Source organism: Ursus arctos, unplaced genomic scaffold (assembly GCF_023065955.2).
Source record: "Ursus arctos isolate Adak ecotype North America unplaced genomic scaffold, UrsArc2.0 scaffold_7, whole genome shotgun sequence".
In the NCBI taxonomy this organism is placed as follows: Eukaryota; Metazoa; Chordata; class Mammalia; order Carnivora; family Ursidae; genus Ursus; species Ursus arctos.
In genome coordinates, this window is record NW_026623089.1 from 78,102,063 (window position 1) to 78,119,577 (window position 17,515).

Here is a 17,515-nt window from a genome sequence, read left to right on the forward strand (position 1 = left end):
ATGTAACGTAAGTGAATAAAATGGCATGCTAAATGTTGACTACCTTGATGGTAAATGAGAATGAGTTTCTACTTTAGTTAGGTATTACCAAGTCACAAATAACCAAGGACTTGGAAGAGATCTCTGTTCGTTGTCTCAACCTAATCCTGTGGAATAGGAAATGAAGGTTTCCTGAAAAGGTTAAGTCACATGTCCAAATTATATAACTAGATGGAGGCATAGCCAGGTTTTAAATCTGGCTTCCTAATTCTTAATTTTATCTACTTTTTTCTATGCTGTGGTGCCTTTTATAACCATGAAAAATGAGAAGTTGTGTAGCTATTTTTGTTTTTATTTTGATACTTGGTTTTTGTCCCGAGGTAACTTCAGGTCAGATTTATAAAGTCTGTGGTTTTTGTTTTTCATGTATGCATGCCTAAATACTGTAAATGTAGAAGTTACTTTTTTCCTTGAGGGCCCTTTTAATGTACTAGGTAGAGGGATTTGAAAATTATTTTGCCATATAATTATTTTGAGGATTTTTTTTGGAATTAATGTATTTACCTCTGTCTCTTAATTACACATGATGGTTTATAAATAAATACATTGACAACCTTTTACTAGCATAGGTATAGTAATTTTTATAATCAGCTGATGTTTTACAACATGTACATGTAGTTTGCATTGTTGTATATTTCAGATATTTCCTTAACTTAAGTACTCAGATATTTATCCCAACATTATTGCTATGGGGTTTCCTGCAGAAAGACTTGAAGGCGTATACAGGAACAATATTGATGATGTAGTAAGGTAAGAACTCTTAATTTTCTGTTTCAAATATTGATGTATTCATGCTGTATTTTCATTTAGAGAAGATTTATAAATCATAGAAAATGATGTGCTTTGTGATATAAACTCTTATTTTTATTATGTTGGTGCTCTGTAACTGCTTTTTGTTTGTTTAACGGACCTCAGTGAGATACAACTCATTTGATAAGAACCTTTGACATGATCAGGTGTATGTGATAGGATTTCATGGACTCTTTTTAATGCTTCTTACCAGGTTAATTCCTGTATTCCGTTACACTATGGTTTTTGTCTTTTATTTCACAATTGGGGATTAGGTTTAGGTCCTCGAGTGGATTCATTCACTTAGATTTATTCATCCTAAGGTAGAGATAACTGATACCATGTATTTTTTTACATAGAATAGTTTATAGTGGGGCATAAATAATTTGAAGAAGTATTTGGTACAGAGGATCTGGACAGGAATCACTGGGCCAACCAAAGCCTGACTTTGTCTCTTTTATAAATTTGTATAATTTTCTAAGTGTAATTATTCAGCTCAAAACTGTATTTCTAATGGCTGATTTAAATAATTTTAATACATGCATAACCTTAGAGTACATGATATATTTTGTGAGAGAAGGAATTTGTGTCTGTTGTATAGTCTTAATATATTTTCTCATTTCAAAGCAAAAAAATGTGAAAAATTAACTGTAAACGTCAGTAGAAAATTTAATAGCTTTTAAAATTTAAAATTTTGGATTATTTCTTTCATTCTCTTATAGAAATCTCTTTCTTGGAGACTTTCAATTTAAATATTTGATGAGAATTAATGTTAGCATGAATGGGAGAGCACTTTATAAAGGGTTATGCAGATGTAGAATCCTTTTATAATAGTTGCCTATCTGTGTCCTTATATGAGCTAGCCATAAGTTGTTTTTCTAAGTGGTTCATTTTTAGCAATTTGCTTTGAAACGATGTATATATTTACATTTTGCTGTATCGAGTTGTGTACAGTTGGACTGTTGTAGTGTTTATTCTGTTCAGAATTATTAAATCAGTATCAGTATCTACAAAAAGTACGGAAAAACCAGACTACTTCTTTGTAGTTTCTATTACAATTATAGGTACATGGGGGCTGTCAGAAGTACTATTTAAGGAAAGAACTTGAAAATAGGGAAATAAATGTGTCTTCTCATGCTTGGACAGGACACAGTTGGAAGGATGTGTAATATCACAGATCCACGAGAGCAGCAGCTTGATGCGGCTTAGTCAGTGATAATACACATCTACAGAAAATGCAGTGGGTGATGGGAAACAGAATGACGGGTGTAAATTTTGCATCGAGAGAGACGGAGAATCTGGAAAATGAGCAGTGCAGTCACCAGACATGTATTCTCTCCTGTAGTGCAGGAGAGTTTATCAAGCCTCTTATGACCTAGATGAAATATCTTGCAGGTTGATCTGTTTTATATCACTGCTATAAAATTCTATATTCAGCCAAGTACTAATTCAAATCAGATTAGTACTTCTGTGGAAAAAGAGTATGAATACTCTGGGTGAAGGACAGGTTTTCTGGTCACTGTAAGGGCCTCCTTGTGGTAAATTTACTTGGGGTGCTAGTTTTGCATTGCCTGGTCTCTCTGCTCTCTTCTGACTGTGAATAAGTCACTGAAGCTGATCGATCATCTTTAAGTTACTGATGAAGCTTGGTTTCTGGATCTACATATTTCATTTTCAGACCTTAGATTGTAATAATTTCACCAAGCTGAGAGTGTTTTGATCTTCATCTTCTGACTTTGTAACCCAGCTTTATGCCACTGAGTTAAGATTCACACATTTAATTTGTAATCGGTAACCAAGGTTGAAGTTTATTCTGTCTGCTTTAATGTATCTAGTTTAGCTTTTGTCTTTTTCAAATCTGTTATTCCTTAAAAAAGGTTTATATGTATGGTTTATTATTTAGCCAATACTTGCTTTAGCCAACTGATCTTGTCACCCCTATGGTGATGGCAGTGGTGGTAGCATGTAAGTAATGAAGAACTATGCACCAAGTAGAACAGCTATGCTGTGCCTAGTTTGTCTTGCCCTCCCCCATTTTTTGATGGGGGGGGCGGGACGGGTATATGGCTAGTGAAGCTTTCCTTGGCTTCAGTTGCTCACTCCACTTCACTTCTTTTATGAGAAAAAGGACGAACAGTGACCAGGAAGGTAGCTGTAGCTTTTTCCCTATGAAGTAAAATAACTTCCAAGTAATTTGCCTGTGAGGATTAACCTCTCCAAGGGATTGGCTGTCTCTAGACAGCCAATGATTGATTCCCTTGATTGGTTCCCACAGTATTGGAGACAGTAGTAATAATCAGTAGTGATTCCTTTTTGGTTCAAAGATGATAACGTCTCAGTGAAAATCATGTCTTTATTTTCTTACAAGTTTTCTCTTAAACGTATTTCCATTTGGATTTTCCTTTGCCCTATTTATTGGGATATCTAAAGAATATTTAAAATTAATTTTCTTCTCTAAATCCATGCTTTTTTCTGTGATATTCCCCCAAATAAGAAATACTGTGCCAGGTTCAGATTTTGTTGGTGTTGTACGTCTGTGCTCTGAGTAAAAGAAACTGAAATTGCAAATGCCTTTATGCTTAAATTATGCAGTATTTAACTGTTTGGGATATGGATTGTTATGGCAACGTGAAATTTTATACTTGAGGTGCTCAAGTGACAAATATTTCTCTTTTTGAGGTTACTTCCTAGTATTAGGAATTAATGTAAAAAAATAAAAAGTGGGGGAGAAGTGAACCAAGCTGGAATTTTTTACTGTCTTAACTGCAAATGTTTGGTTTAATCAGAATTGACAGGGCAGGACAAGGACATCTCAACAAGGGAAGTTGAAGAGCTAATTCTTCCCAGATTGTTTTTTCTTCTTTTCCTCTTATTCCCACCTTCTCTCTCCCTCCTTTACTGCCACTAAGCTCTTGCTCTGACTAGCTGGTAATTTGAAATAAAGTTTTATTCAGATAATTGATTATCCTTGGATATGTGTGGTAATCCTATCCCTCGGGCTAATATTGAAGTTACCCTAATTTATATGTTATTTGGTATAAATCTAAGCAGTCTTTAACAAAATGATGCATTATGTGTTTAACAGACATAGCTTAAGAACTGTTCTGTACTTAATAAATCAGACAAATGTAGGTTTAGTAGAGGTGAACTGGCTTTCTTACTGCAGAACCTTTAATACACAACTATGCCTTGTAAATCTCCCAAGAGTGAAATTCGAATATGCTGCGTTCCTTTTCCTTTTTTTTCTTTCTCTACCCCTCCCTTCCTTCCCCCTTCTCTCTTTTCTTTTGTACTGTATTAAATAAGATCTCTCTAAACAGTGTTTCTTGGATCACAATTTGGGAAATGTTGAAAATGAAAAAAGATGCATATAATAGTATTTCCCTCCTAGTCTGAAATCAGTAGGAAGTAATTTACTTCCCCTTTTATTGGAAAAATTCTTAGATGAGGGTAGATTGCCATATTTATTGTAAGGAAATGCAAGAGCTAAGTGTTCTGATATATAGTGACTAAAAAAAAAGAGACTTAATCCATTGTCTCCTATACTATCAGCTCCAACTTTCCTGTTTTATACATTTTCTTCCCAAAGAAATTTCAAATAATCTTCTCTTAATTATATGTTGATCTCTCAGCCAACCTTATTTGTGTGTTGATATTCGATAAAAAAGGAAGTGCTTGTCTTCCCAACATTATTATTGGCTATTCAGTTCAAAGAAAGAGAGTATATAGAGGAAAGTTTCACAGTAATTTAGAGGAAAGAGTATCAATTCCATTCTCCCTTTTCAACAACTTTTGACTTCTTCCTTCATACTGCCTTTCTTTTTCCTGTTTCCTTTTTTTTCTTTATGAAGGCTAAAATTATGTAACATAAGCTTAATCATTTTAAAGTAAATCAGTGACATTTAGTACCTTCCCAATATTTTGTAACCCCACGTCTCTCAAGTCCCAAAACATTTTTATCACCCCAAAAGAAAACCCTGTACCCATTGGCTGCTTCCCACTTCTTTTGTTAGTCTTATTTCCTTACAAATAGCAGAGCCTTGATGGATTTGACAGTGTTTATAGTATCTGTACCAATCTAGTTGTTGATATTTTAATAATAGGTAACGTTTATTGTACATTTATTTACATACATGTGTTGCTCTTGTATAAGCAGTTTACACGTGTCATTTTATTAAAAATCTCTACAGTTAACCTGTCCCCATTTCATATATGGTTTAAAAGAAGTTAACTTCCCCAAGTGCCACAGCTGGTAAGTAGTGAGCTGAGGGTCGAGTCCAGTCTGTCACCTTCCAAAGCTGATTTTCTTAGTAGCCATATCAGAGGATGAAATGTTTTACCACATACATATATACACCAGAGGTACACACCCTATATAGACATATTCCAGAAAATTTATTTAGGATTTCAGTTCCCATATTGAAAAGAACTGTATAGTGCCAAGTACAATGAATGAAAACAGGCCAATACCAGGCAGTTATTATGAAATTTCTTTAAGAACGCAAGAAATAATGAGAATATCTCAAAAGCTTTCGGGATCATTTAGGAGGGATTAGGAATATATATGACATCTAACTTCTCAGCATCTAAGAATTAAAGATGGAAGATGGAGGAACAGCGCTTTACAGGTTCTGCATTCAGCCTAGAGTTCTGTATCCAGCCAAACCATCAGTCAAGAGAAGGAAGGAATGACCCTCAAGAACAACAAAATATCCATGCAACATTTCTTAGGAAATTACTAGATTGTGCACCCTAACAAAATAAGAGAATAAACCATGAAAGAAAAGAAAGGGGCTTTGGGTAAACAGAGGGTCCAGCTCAGAAGCAGCAAAGTCCAGGGATGACAGCTGTGCCCCAAGCTGAAGAGCAGCCGGTTCTCACTGTAGCAGGAGGACGAGGGCTTCAGGAAAAAAAGAAGCAGTAGAACTAGTAGGTGGATATTGAAATGTTTGGGGGAAATAATAGATTCTTAGAAAAATAGGTGAATTAGAATAGGAAGCAAATATTAACATCTGTTGGGTGGCTTAACCCAGAATTATCACATTGCCATTGAAGGTTGGGATTAAGAGAAGTGAAATGTGGGGGTGCTTCGGTGGCAGCAGATATGTAGGTAATTGACAAATCTACAAGAGGCAATGTTATGTATATACCATAGAAATGCTGCATTAAATATCAGGAAAAAGAATATGGGTAGTTGTGGATGTCTACTTTTGGGGAAGAAACAGGAATATGGGTTTGAGGATGAATAGAGCTGCAGATGAATTATTTTTTTATTGTAAAAAATATGTAATATGTACACATATAAAATATATACAATAAAATTTACCTTTTTAAAAATTTTTTTGTAAGAGATGGGGCAGGGAGGGGGGCAAAGGGAGAGAGAGAGTCTTAAGCAGGCTCCGTGCCCAACGCGGAGCCTAATGCAGGGCTCGATCTAACAACCCTGAGATCATGACTTGAGCTGAAATCCAGAGTCAGATGCTTAACCAGCTAAGCCACCCAAGCGCCCCTAAAATTGACCATTTTAACCATTTTTGTGTGTATACTTCAGTAGCATTATGTACATTCACATCATGCAGCTGTCATCATCTAAAACTTTTTTTTCTCCTATCACACTGAAATGTTGTATCCATTAAATAGTAACTCCGCATTCTCCCTACTCTGAGCTCTTGGCAACCACTGTTCTACTTTCTGCCTCTGCGTATGTAACTATTCTGGGCACCTTATGTAAATGGAGTCTTGCAGTATTTGCCTTTTTGTGACTGACTTAGCATAGCATGTGACTTCATTTAGCATAATGTCTTCCAGGTGCACTCATGTTGTGGCCTGTGGACAGGCCACATTTTCCTCCATTGTACCTGTATACCACATTCTGTTTATTCATCCATGGATGAACACTTGGGTTGCTTCTGCCTTTTAACTGTTGTCAATAATGCTGGTATGAATAGGTGTACCAGTATCTGTGCATGTCCCTGCTTTCATTTCATTTGGTTATACACCCAGAAATGGAGTGGCTGGGTCAAATGGTGATTCTGTGTTTAATTTTTTGAGGAACTGCCATATTGTTTCCACACAAGCTGCATCATTTTTCATTCTCACCAGCAAGTACAAATGTTCCAATTTCTCTACATCCTTGCCAGCACTTGTTATTTTCTGGGCTTTTTATTTTAATTTTTTTAATTTTTTTAATTTAATCGAGCTATCCTAATGGGTGTGAAGTGGTATGTCATTGTGGTTTTTCTCCCTGTCTTTATTTTAAACCACCATAACTTGGAGAAATCACACGTCAGCTACAGAAGCAGAGACCTGAGAAACCTCCCCCTCCCTATGACCCTTGGTAACTGATCTCTCTTGCAAAGCCCCTTCCCCAAAAGCAAGAGGAAGAGGACGAAGTATAAAGAACCCTTATTTTAGCTACAATCTTTCCAAGATTTTCCGATTCTTTTTACTTCTGGGGTATGATAGCTGATAATTGTTTCATTTGCTGGGAATCAGAGCTCTAGGAAATCCATGTTAGCCACTTGGCCACTCTCATGTACCCTGGCCCAGTGTTTTAAAAAATGAAGAAATGCTAAAAGAGGATTTTAGAAACAGAGGTATTTAAAATGTGCACACTGGACACATCAGTACTTTTAGTGTACACACTTAAAATGACTGTAATTATCTTGAGACAACTTCCAGAGTCTAAATTTGAGGCCTTATGGTCTCCTTTCTTGGAAGGCCTATTTAAGCATCTAGTAGATTCAGTCTCACATTTTTGACCACCTAATAGGAGGCCTTCCATCCCTCCCTTCTTCTGTTCCTCTTTTAAGTTTGAGTCTAGACAGTATAGCTCAAGTTCCAGAGGAACCAGGAAAATGACCATCGATTTTCAGTCTCTGTGATTCCAATTTTGTGTATATTTGCCACATGATCTTTTTTTTTTTTAATTGAAGTATAGTCAACACACATGTTATATTAGTTTCAGGTTTATAACATAGTGATTGGACAACTCTGTGCATTATGTTATGCTTTCAAGTGTAACTACCATCTGTCACCGTAGAATACTATGATTATATTCCCTGTGCTGTACCTTTCATCATGACTTATTCATTCCATAACTAAAACCTGTATTTTCTGCTCCCTGTCATCCGTTCTGTCCATACCCCTACCCGCTTCCCTTTGTATTTATGGGTCTGTTTTTCCTTTTTGTGTGTATTAATTTGTTTTTCAGATTCTACATATAAGCGAAATCATACGGTATTTGTCTTTCTCTGACTGACTTATCTCACTTAGCATAATACTCTTTACATCCATCCATGTTGCAAATGGCAAGATCTTATTTCTTTTTAATGACTGAGTTATATTCCACTGTCTGTGTGTGTATCAGTCATCTCTTTATTCATCTATCAGTGGACACTTGGGCTGCTTCCATAATTTGGATATTGTAAATAATGCTGCAGTAAACATAGGGGTGCATGTATCATTTTGAATTAATGTTTTTGTTTTCTTCGGCCAGCTATACCTAGTGGTGGAATTACTGGATCATAGGGCAGTTGTACTTTTAATTTTTTGAGGAACCTCCATGCTGTTTTCCACAGTGGCTGCACCAATTCACATTCCCACTAACAGTACATAAGGGTTCCTTTTTCTCCACATCCTTACCAATACTTGTTTCTTGTCTTTTGGATTCTAGACATTTTGGCAGTTGTAAGGTATACCTCAGTGTGGTTTTAATTTGCGTTTCCATAATGATTAGTGATGTTGAACATCTTTTCATGTGCTTATTGACCATTTGTATATCTTCTTTGGAGAACTGTCTTATGGTTTGTGTTTTTGTTGTTGAGTTCTAGGATTTCTTTACATATTCTGGAAATTAATCCCTCATCAGACACATGATTTGCAAGTATTTTCTCCCATTCTATGGATTGCTTTTTTGCTTTGTGGATAGTGCCCTTTAATGGACAAAAAGTTAAAAGTTTGACGTAGTCCAGTTTAGCTGTTTTTTATTGACTGCCTTTGGTGACACGTCCAAGAAATCATTGCTAAACTGGCATTGTGCAGCTTTTCTCTTATGCTTCCTTTTAAGAGTTTAATAGTGTTTGGTCTTTTTTGTTTAGATCATTGATGCATTTGAGTAATTTTTGTATATGATGTAAGATAAAGGTCCAACTTAATGCTTTTACATGTGGATGGATATTCATCTTTTCCCAGCACCATTTGTTAAAAAGACTATCCTTTCCTCATTGAATGGTCTTGGCACACTTGTCAAAAAATTATTAGACCATATATACAGGAGTTTATTTCTGGGCTCTCTATTCTAGTCCATTGTCCTATATGTCTGTCTTCATGCCAGTACCACACTTTGTATCTTTATGGTAAATTTTGGAATCAGGAATTTTGAGTCGTACAGCTTTGTTCCTCTATTTCAAGATTGTTTTGGCCATTGAGGGTTCTTTGAGAGGCCATATGAATTTTAGGATGGAATTTTCTATTTCTTAAAAAAAAAAAAAGTTTTGGGAATTTTTGAATGGCATTAATCTGTAGATTTTGTTGGGTGGTATTGAAATCTTAACAGTATCAAATCTTCCAGTTCATGAATGTGGGATGTCTTTCCATTTTTTTAGGTCTTTAATTTTTTTTCAACAGTGTTTTGTAGTTTTCTCTGTATATCATCTCCTTGATAAAGTTCTTTCATAGATACTCTTGTTACCATGGATGGAATTTTCCTTTTTGGATTGTTCATTGTTAGTATATAGAAATACAACTGATTTTTGCGTGTTAATTTTATATGCTGCTGCTTTGCTTAATTTGTTCTAACAATTTTTTTGTGGACTCTTTAAGGTTTCATACATACAAGAACATGTCATCTGCAAACAGATAATTTTATTTCTTCCTTTCCAATATGGAGGCCTTTTTGGATAGAAGTAGCAAAAACAGACTTCCTGTTTTGTTATTGACCTTAGAAGACAATTTTTGTCTTTTATCATCGCATATCATATTAGCTGTGGTATGGATTTTTTCTTTTTAAATCGACTTTAGTTTTTAGAGCTATTTTCCCTTCACAGCTACATTCACTAGAAGGTACAGAAGTTTCCCATATGCCCCCTGCCCTCACACGTGTATAGTCTCCTTCATTATCATTGCTGTCTACCAGAGTGGTATATTTGTTATAATTGATGAACCTGTACTAACATATCATTATCATACAAAATCCATAATTTCTATTAGGGTTCACTCTTGGTGTTGTACATCATATGGTCTTGGACAAATTTTAATGACACGTATCCACCATTATAGTAACATATGGAGTAGTGTCACTGCTCTAACAGTCATCTATTCATCCCTCTCCACTGCCCCACCCCCACCATCCGCTGGCCACTGCTGATTTTTGACTGTTTCCATACTTTTGACTTTTCTAGACTGTCATATAGGTGAAATCATTGAGTATGTAGCATACAGAAACTCTGGTACTATACAATATGGCAATATATGAAAAACTCACAGCATGCAAAATGGTATGGCCCCTTTGGAAGACAGTTGGTGCTTTCTTACAAAACTAAATATACTCCATAAAATCAAGCAGTTGAATCCCTCTGGGTAGTTACCCAAAAGAGTTGAAAACTTATATTCACACAAGCATGGATGTCATGTCTTTTAAGACATGGCTCCCAAAAGAGGAAAAAGGGGGGAAATTAAGGATAAAAATAGGCTCTGGATCTGTAAGGCCCCTGAAAACCTTTTCCATCAGTGGGGATTTCAGCAATGGTGGCTGGCTTCTGTGTCTGCAGGTCTGTAATCAGAAGCAGCAATGATCGGAACACAGATGTCTGATAGTTGGAGGACAAGGTCCCATAAGCTGGTGTAGGCTGTGCTAGGAATATATGCATGGCTGCCTGCTGGGAGGTGAGGGGTGCAGGGGTTGGGTAGCTGCTACCATATTAAGAGTTGAAATTGACTGAAATTAACTGTGATTTACTGTCTTAAGCCTTCCCCTAGAAGCTGCAGGCTTTTGAATAGATTCTCCAGGGTTCCAAAATAGTTACACTAGTCAGATTATGCTAGTACAGTTTTTGTTTAGGTGGGGAGGTGGATTCCTGGTGGCTCCCTCTGCCATCTTCCCTCAACTGATTTCTTATTACAGGTTTTTTTATATCTTTTGAAATTTATGTTAATATATTCTTTTGACAAAAATAATTTAAAAATGCACTTTGGCAGCTGATTTAGGACTAGTTCATAGGAATTCTGTGAGGAAAGTAAAGACTTCTAGAAACTAAAGATTTCATTCTCACAGCTGTCTTTAATGAATTCAGATTTTTATATACTGAAATTATTTGAAGTAAGGTATAGTTTGTCTTAGAAAGATTGGCATTCTAGATTTTCCACATTTTGAGGGTATTATCTCTTTGTTCTTGTGTAAGTTTTTAGTCTACTTTCCAAGTATCTACGGTTAAATTTTCCCATTTCCCTTTGGAAAGTGCTGTTTTCTTGCTTTTTTTCCGCTTTTCCATTGTATCAAATTTATAAGGCAATGAGCCAATTGTGGGCATGAAATCCTTGGGAGGAGAGAGGAGGAAGTGGGAGGGGCAGCCATGGTGAATGTTTTCCTAAGTAATATTCAAGTTCTTTGAGAGAACTTATCCTCCCCCCCTTTTAAAAATGCTGTGATACTTTCTTTTAAATAGATTGTTTATTCTCCTGCCAGTCTCACTATTGCCCAAAATGCTAGATAAGAAATTGTGAAGTTCACATATTAAAGGGAGCACACAAAGTATTTTACCAACCCTCACTAAAAAACAACAATAACAACAACAAAAAACCCCAAAATAAAACAGAACAACTATAGGAAAATACATGAAAGAAGAGAGTCAGGGTTCTTCATTGCACGTGACAGAAAGTAGCTCTTATTCACTTAAACAGAAAAGAATTATTTGAAAAATGTTAGATAGCTCATAGCTTAGAGAACCAGGCTTGGAAATTTTGTTGAAGCTGAGGGAAGCAAGGCATGGTCAGGAGGTTACAATGAGGGCAGTCTCTGCTTCGGGCATTGCTGCTTGGACACTTGCTGTCCCAAGTAGTGCTGCTGCGACTCGATGTGGGTGACTGTGCTCCTAAGCTTTCAGCTCCACCGGAGCTCTCTTTCAGAGATCTGACTCCTCTACACCTTGCTCTCACCACCTAGCAGTCAGTGGCCAGAGCGGGAGGACCTCACTGGTCTTGGGCTTGCACACATGACAAGAAAGGTGGGGAAAGGAGTATTTGCTTCTCACCTCTTGAAATTCTCTCTAGATTAGAATGGCTTGGATGTTGAGCAGTCTAAGGAAGACTAATACCTCCTACAAATTTCTCTTATTTTACACGTCCTATCCTCAGACTCTCTTCCCAAATATACCTACAATTAAAACTTTCAGGTATTCTTTAAGAAATTGTTTTCCTCTTATATCCACTTTTTAAGAAAAATAGATGGGAACATACTGCCTACTCTTCTGCATCTTGCTTTTTTTTTCATTTAACATACTTAGGAATTTTCCATACTGGCATGGAGACGGAACTGATTTTGTTATTGGCTTTTATTCCATTTTATGATCATTCCATAATAAACAATCCCCTCTGATGCACATTTAGGTTACTTCTTGTTTATTACTATTGAAAGCCACCCTCTAATAAACATTTTCACAGATGTACCTTGGTGTCCTTTTGCAAGTATTTACTGAAGGTAAATTCTTAGCAGTGGAACAGTGGAATTGCTGAGACTGGTGGATTAAACTTTTACCCTTAAAAACAGTGTCATTGTATTCTCACCAACATGTAGGACAAGTATTATCAAACTTAAACTTTTTGCCATTTGTTGGTAATTTGAGTTTTTATTGCATTTCTTTAATTGTGAGAGTAAGCAGCTTTGTGGTGTTTATTGGTCATATTTCTTTCCTTTGGTTTGTACCTGTATACTGACCCTATCTTCAACTTATTTTTAAAAATTTTTTCCCTAATAATTTTTATGAACTCTTCAAAAAATAAGGAAGTTAGTGGTATTCTTTGTTCAGACAATTTTATAATGCCCCACCTTGCTGGTCTTTTGAATTTTATGACTGCAAGATTCAGGTGAAGCTGTTACAAAGAGCTTGATGGATTATCTCTGTTTCAAATTATTGCTGTCTGCTTTACTAATATATATATAAAATCATGGAATGTCAAAGATTTTGTTGTTGATAGTTGTTTGTTAAGGAATATTCTTTAAGAAATAACCTTACTTAAATAGCAAATTGAAAACCCTTTTAATCTAGAAAAATGTCATGCATCCACCACTCTTGAGTTACTGAATCAGAGCAACATTCTCTTGGACAGACATGGAAGCGAAAGGGAATTCAGTGGCTCCTGAAACTTTTTTTTTAAGGAATTCTGCTTGTTCTCTGGCTCTAGTGTCATACAGCTGTCTAACCTGTGGGGTTCTACCTTATTTAAAATTGTTGTTTTTTGATCCAAACATTTCCTTACTCCAAGCCTTTTCTTTTGTTTTAACCATTCCTTTATATAATGCTTTTTTGTATTCATCTAGGATTATTCCCCCCCTTTTTTTTCCTGGTTGTAAACCTTTTAAATCTGAACATTGTGAGTAAATTCTCTGCAGCTGTATTGATTGGTTTTCTAAGATAATTTCTATTCATTTGCCTTTTTTAAACTAGTATCATTTGTGATTGTTTATACAGAATTTAGTTTTTAAAGTCTCTCTGTAGTTTTTCCTTTTAGATTTTGAGTTATGAATTCATAGCCTGTTATTTAAATTTAAATGAAGCTTTTGAAATCCGTTTTACTGATCTGTATCATATCTAACCATGCCAGTATTTCCTTCCTTGTCTGACGTGAACTCTAAAATTATATGAACACTTTCTCCCTGTTTCCTGGCATTTCCACTCAAACTTGTTCCTCATTCTTGGCTAGAAATAGGTCCAGAATTTTAGTTTTCTTCTTTATTTTATTAATCTACTGATAACATTAATCAAACATATCAGGAATTTGTTAGAAAACTGCATATGGTTGAAAATACTTTTTCAGTAGGTATTTTGACAGTTATGAAGTCCCATTTATTACTGTAGCTTTCCTGTTTCAGTTTTATGCTCTGTTCCAAGAATGTACCCATTTGCACTACCTTACTAAGGTATACGTATTATGGTCTATTGGATTTTTTCAAAGATCTCTGTATTTTAGACTTGTGCTATCCAGTATGTTAACCATTAGCCACATATAGCTACTTATGTTTAAATATAAATTAGTTAAGATAAATTTACTCATTCATTTTCATTTGCACTAGTGTTCAATAGCTACGTGTGGTTAGTGGCTACTGTGCTGGACAACAGATACAGAACATTTTCATCCTTGTGTAAAGTTCTATTTGACAATGCTATTCTTAGTGCCATTTTGCTTTTCATTCTAAAAAGTTTTCATTCCTGAAGATGATATACTCCTTCTATTGCTATCTCTGGTATTAAGCAAAATACATTTGAGATATTTTGAGGTGGGTTGCATTTTACATATTGGTAGTCATAAGTCAGATTACTTTTAAAATCAACTTTATTGAGTTATAATTTACATGCAGTAAAATGTACTCACTAAGTGTACAGTTCAGTGAGTTTTGACATGTATATACATCCATGTAAACATCACCGCAGTCAAGATTTAGATCATTTTTATTGCCATAAAAGTTTTCTTCATGCCCCTCTGCAGTCAGTTCCCCAGCGCTGGTTATAGGCTGTTTCTAAATCTTAACTGTAGTTAAGTTTTGCCTGTGTTAATATTTTGCATAAATGCAGTTACATAGTATGTACTTTTTTGGGTCTGGTTTCTTAATCTTAGCATAATTACGCTGGTTGCTGCTTGTGTCATTAACTTGTGTGTTTTTATTGCTGAGTAGTATTCCACTGTATGGTTATGATATGATTTATTATCCATTCACCTGTAATGGGCATTTGGGTTGTTGTAAATTTGGGCCTGTTACGAACAAAGCTGCTGGGAGCATTCATGTCCAAGACTTTTGTGGACGTATATTGTTATGTCTTTTGGTTAATATCCATGAAAAGAATTGCTAGGTCATACAATAGAATTACTAAAAGAAAAAAATGTACATATATTTAGGTTAATGGAACAGAATAGAGATTACAGGAAAACTCAGACATACGTTGTTAGACAAAGATGCCAAGAGAATTCACTGGGGACAGGATACTCATATTAACAAGTGGTTTAGGAACAACTGAATGTCAGTATGAAAAATAAAATGAACCTCGACTACTTGTCGCAATACACAAAAATCTCATATTACATTCAAATGGATATTGTAGATAGAAGCATAAAAGTAAAATGTAAAACTATAAAACTAATAGATAAAAACAGAGAAGAAAATCTTTGTGACCTTCGGTTTAGTCAAAGATTTCTTAGTACGTAGGAAGTTAACCAGGTAAGAAAAAGTTCACGTTGAACTTGATCAGCCTTAAAAACTTCTGTTGTTTGAAAGACACCATTAATAAAATAAAAAAAACAGCAAGTTTGGTGGGAGAAATACAATGCATATGTCTGACAAAGAACTTGAACTCAATGCAATATAGAGATGATTTTGCAAATTCAAAGAGGACAGCCCTATTAAGAAAAGGACAAAACATTTGAACAGGAACCTTATAAAAGAAAGTACTGAAATGATAAGTAAGCATATTAAAATATATTCAAAATCAATCATCAGTGAAATGAAAATTAAAAGATCATGAGGCACTGTTTCATATTTAATGGGATGGCTAAAACTTAAAGGGCTAATAGTGGGTTGGCAAGAATGTAGATCAGCTGGAACTCTAATCCATGTTGGTAAAAGTGCAAAATGATACAACTTCTTTGGAGAAATGCTTGGCGGTTTTTTATTCATAATAACAGCTTTCTGAATTTTTTCAGTGGGTTGTAGTTCACTTCCTCTGCTGTTTCTTTTCCCTCTAGTTTTATTCCTCTTTTGAGAGAGTAGATTTTCTTTCTTACTGAGGATCATTATCTTTGATCAGACTTTAATATAAAACTCTTAGTTTTGCTTTTCTGTTTAACTGAAGGTAATACAGGAGAAGGCAGTACAGTGCAGGCAAGTGTTAAGAGTGCACTTTTAACAGGATACTTTACTTGTATTGGATGTATGACTGATTTTAAGTTTGACAACCTGAAGATGACTAGGAGAAAATAGTTAAGGATTAGAATGTTTGGAGCTTCCCTGTGTTAATGGGATTAAGGCAGAGATGATTATATGTGAAAAAGAAAAAACAACAATCCAATTTCATGTTTTAGTAGTAGCAGTGGCAGCTATAGGTGTATTAGAGTTCTAAGAGCAAATTTTAAAAACATGAATACAGCAGAAGTGAATATGGTGCCAAATAGTGAGTTAGCTATAGAAAAATGTAGCAGATAAGTAGTTGTTTTGTTTTTTTTCTTTTCAGATATGAATTTTTCTTTTTTACCTATTTTTGGATGTGTGGGGACTGTCCAGTGTTCTTAGGGTCTTTTCTGAATGGGATACCTTAAAAGAGTGTTTGCTTCTGGGTTTCTCTCAAAATTCTGGGAGCATATGTTATTATGATTGTGGTTGTCAGTACTGGTACCCTGTAAATAAAGTAGTACTTGTCACAGAGGAGGTAAGTCAATAAATATTTTAAGATGAATTTTTATCAATTCTCCAAGCATTTGAAATGATCTAATGCTCTAATAAAATTAACTTTAGTATCAATATGTATTGGCACCAAGCAGAGATATACCAGTTCACGAATGACCCTCAGACTTTACAGTAAGACTTGAATTTAATTGGCTAAAATAGATTTAGTCCACATAAAGCCCTTCAGTGGATCCATCAGTTAGCTGTTGAAACATGGAAAAAGCATGGCCAGGGGAAAGGAAGCTTTAGCCAATGAACCTCATATTTTTGGCAAGATAATTCCTGTTGTAAAGATGGAGACATCAGAATGTCTTTGTTAGAAATTGCTTTCACTAGCTTCTTTTGTTTGATTCCACATTTATTCAGCAGCATTATACTTTCACTTTTCAATGGGTCTGCTTATGGCAAGGCATTGGACTTCTCATAAAGATGTGGATAATTTAGTTCCTGTGGCAGTTGGACTTTTCAAGGAAATTAATATATTGCTGTTATAGTCTTTATGATATTTATATATCAGTCATATGACATGAGTTTGAATATGTTCCTGAAAAAAAGTACTGCTCAATATACTGACAGGATCAGGGCTCACCCAGAAGGTAGAGGATCAGACCCTGGACCGTCACAGAAACTTCACCAAAGTAATAACAGAATTTCTGAGGCCTATAAAGAAAGTTTATCTTGCAACCCAGATACTTTCCCCCCCTCTATTGGAACGAGTTTAATAGTATGGTATAAGTATGTAGAGCAGCTAGATTGAGTTTTTCATTTGATTTATATAATCTTGCATCTTCAAAATTGAACATTGTGTATTAATTTGCCTGTAGAGTGCTCTAATTCGTATAGCAAATATATGTAAACATATATGTGCTATATTTCATAAAGAAATATTATAAATAAGATCAAATTTAAAGTTGCTTTATAATTACTGACTCTCTTAATTGTAGTATTTAGTCCATTTACATTTAGTATAATTATCAAAATGTTTTATTTACCATTTTTCTGTTTGTGTTTAGTTGTCCAATATTCCTTTGTTCATTC

General features: G+C 35.1%; 1 protein-coding gene across 2 annotated transcripts in view; it reads left to right on the forward strand.

Moving 5' to 3' along the window:
- PTEN (phosphatase and tensin homolog) overlaps nucleotides 1-17,515 on the forward strand; it is a 90,054-nt gene that overhangs the window by 23,963 nt on the left and 48,576 nt on the right. For both annotated transcript variants that reach the window (XM_057308850.1, XM_057308849.1), the window contains exon 2: nucleotides 705-789. In XM_057308850.1, the coding sequence (XP_057164833.1) occupies nucleotides 705-789 (85 nt within the window). The remainder of the gene's footprint in view (nucleotides 1-704; nucleotides 790-17,515) is intronic.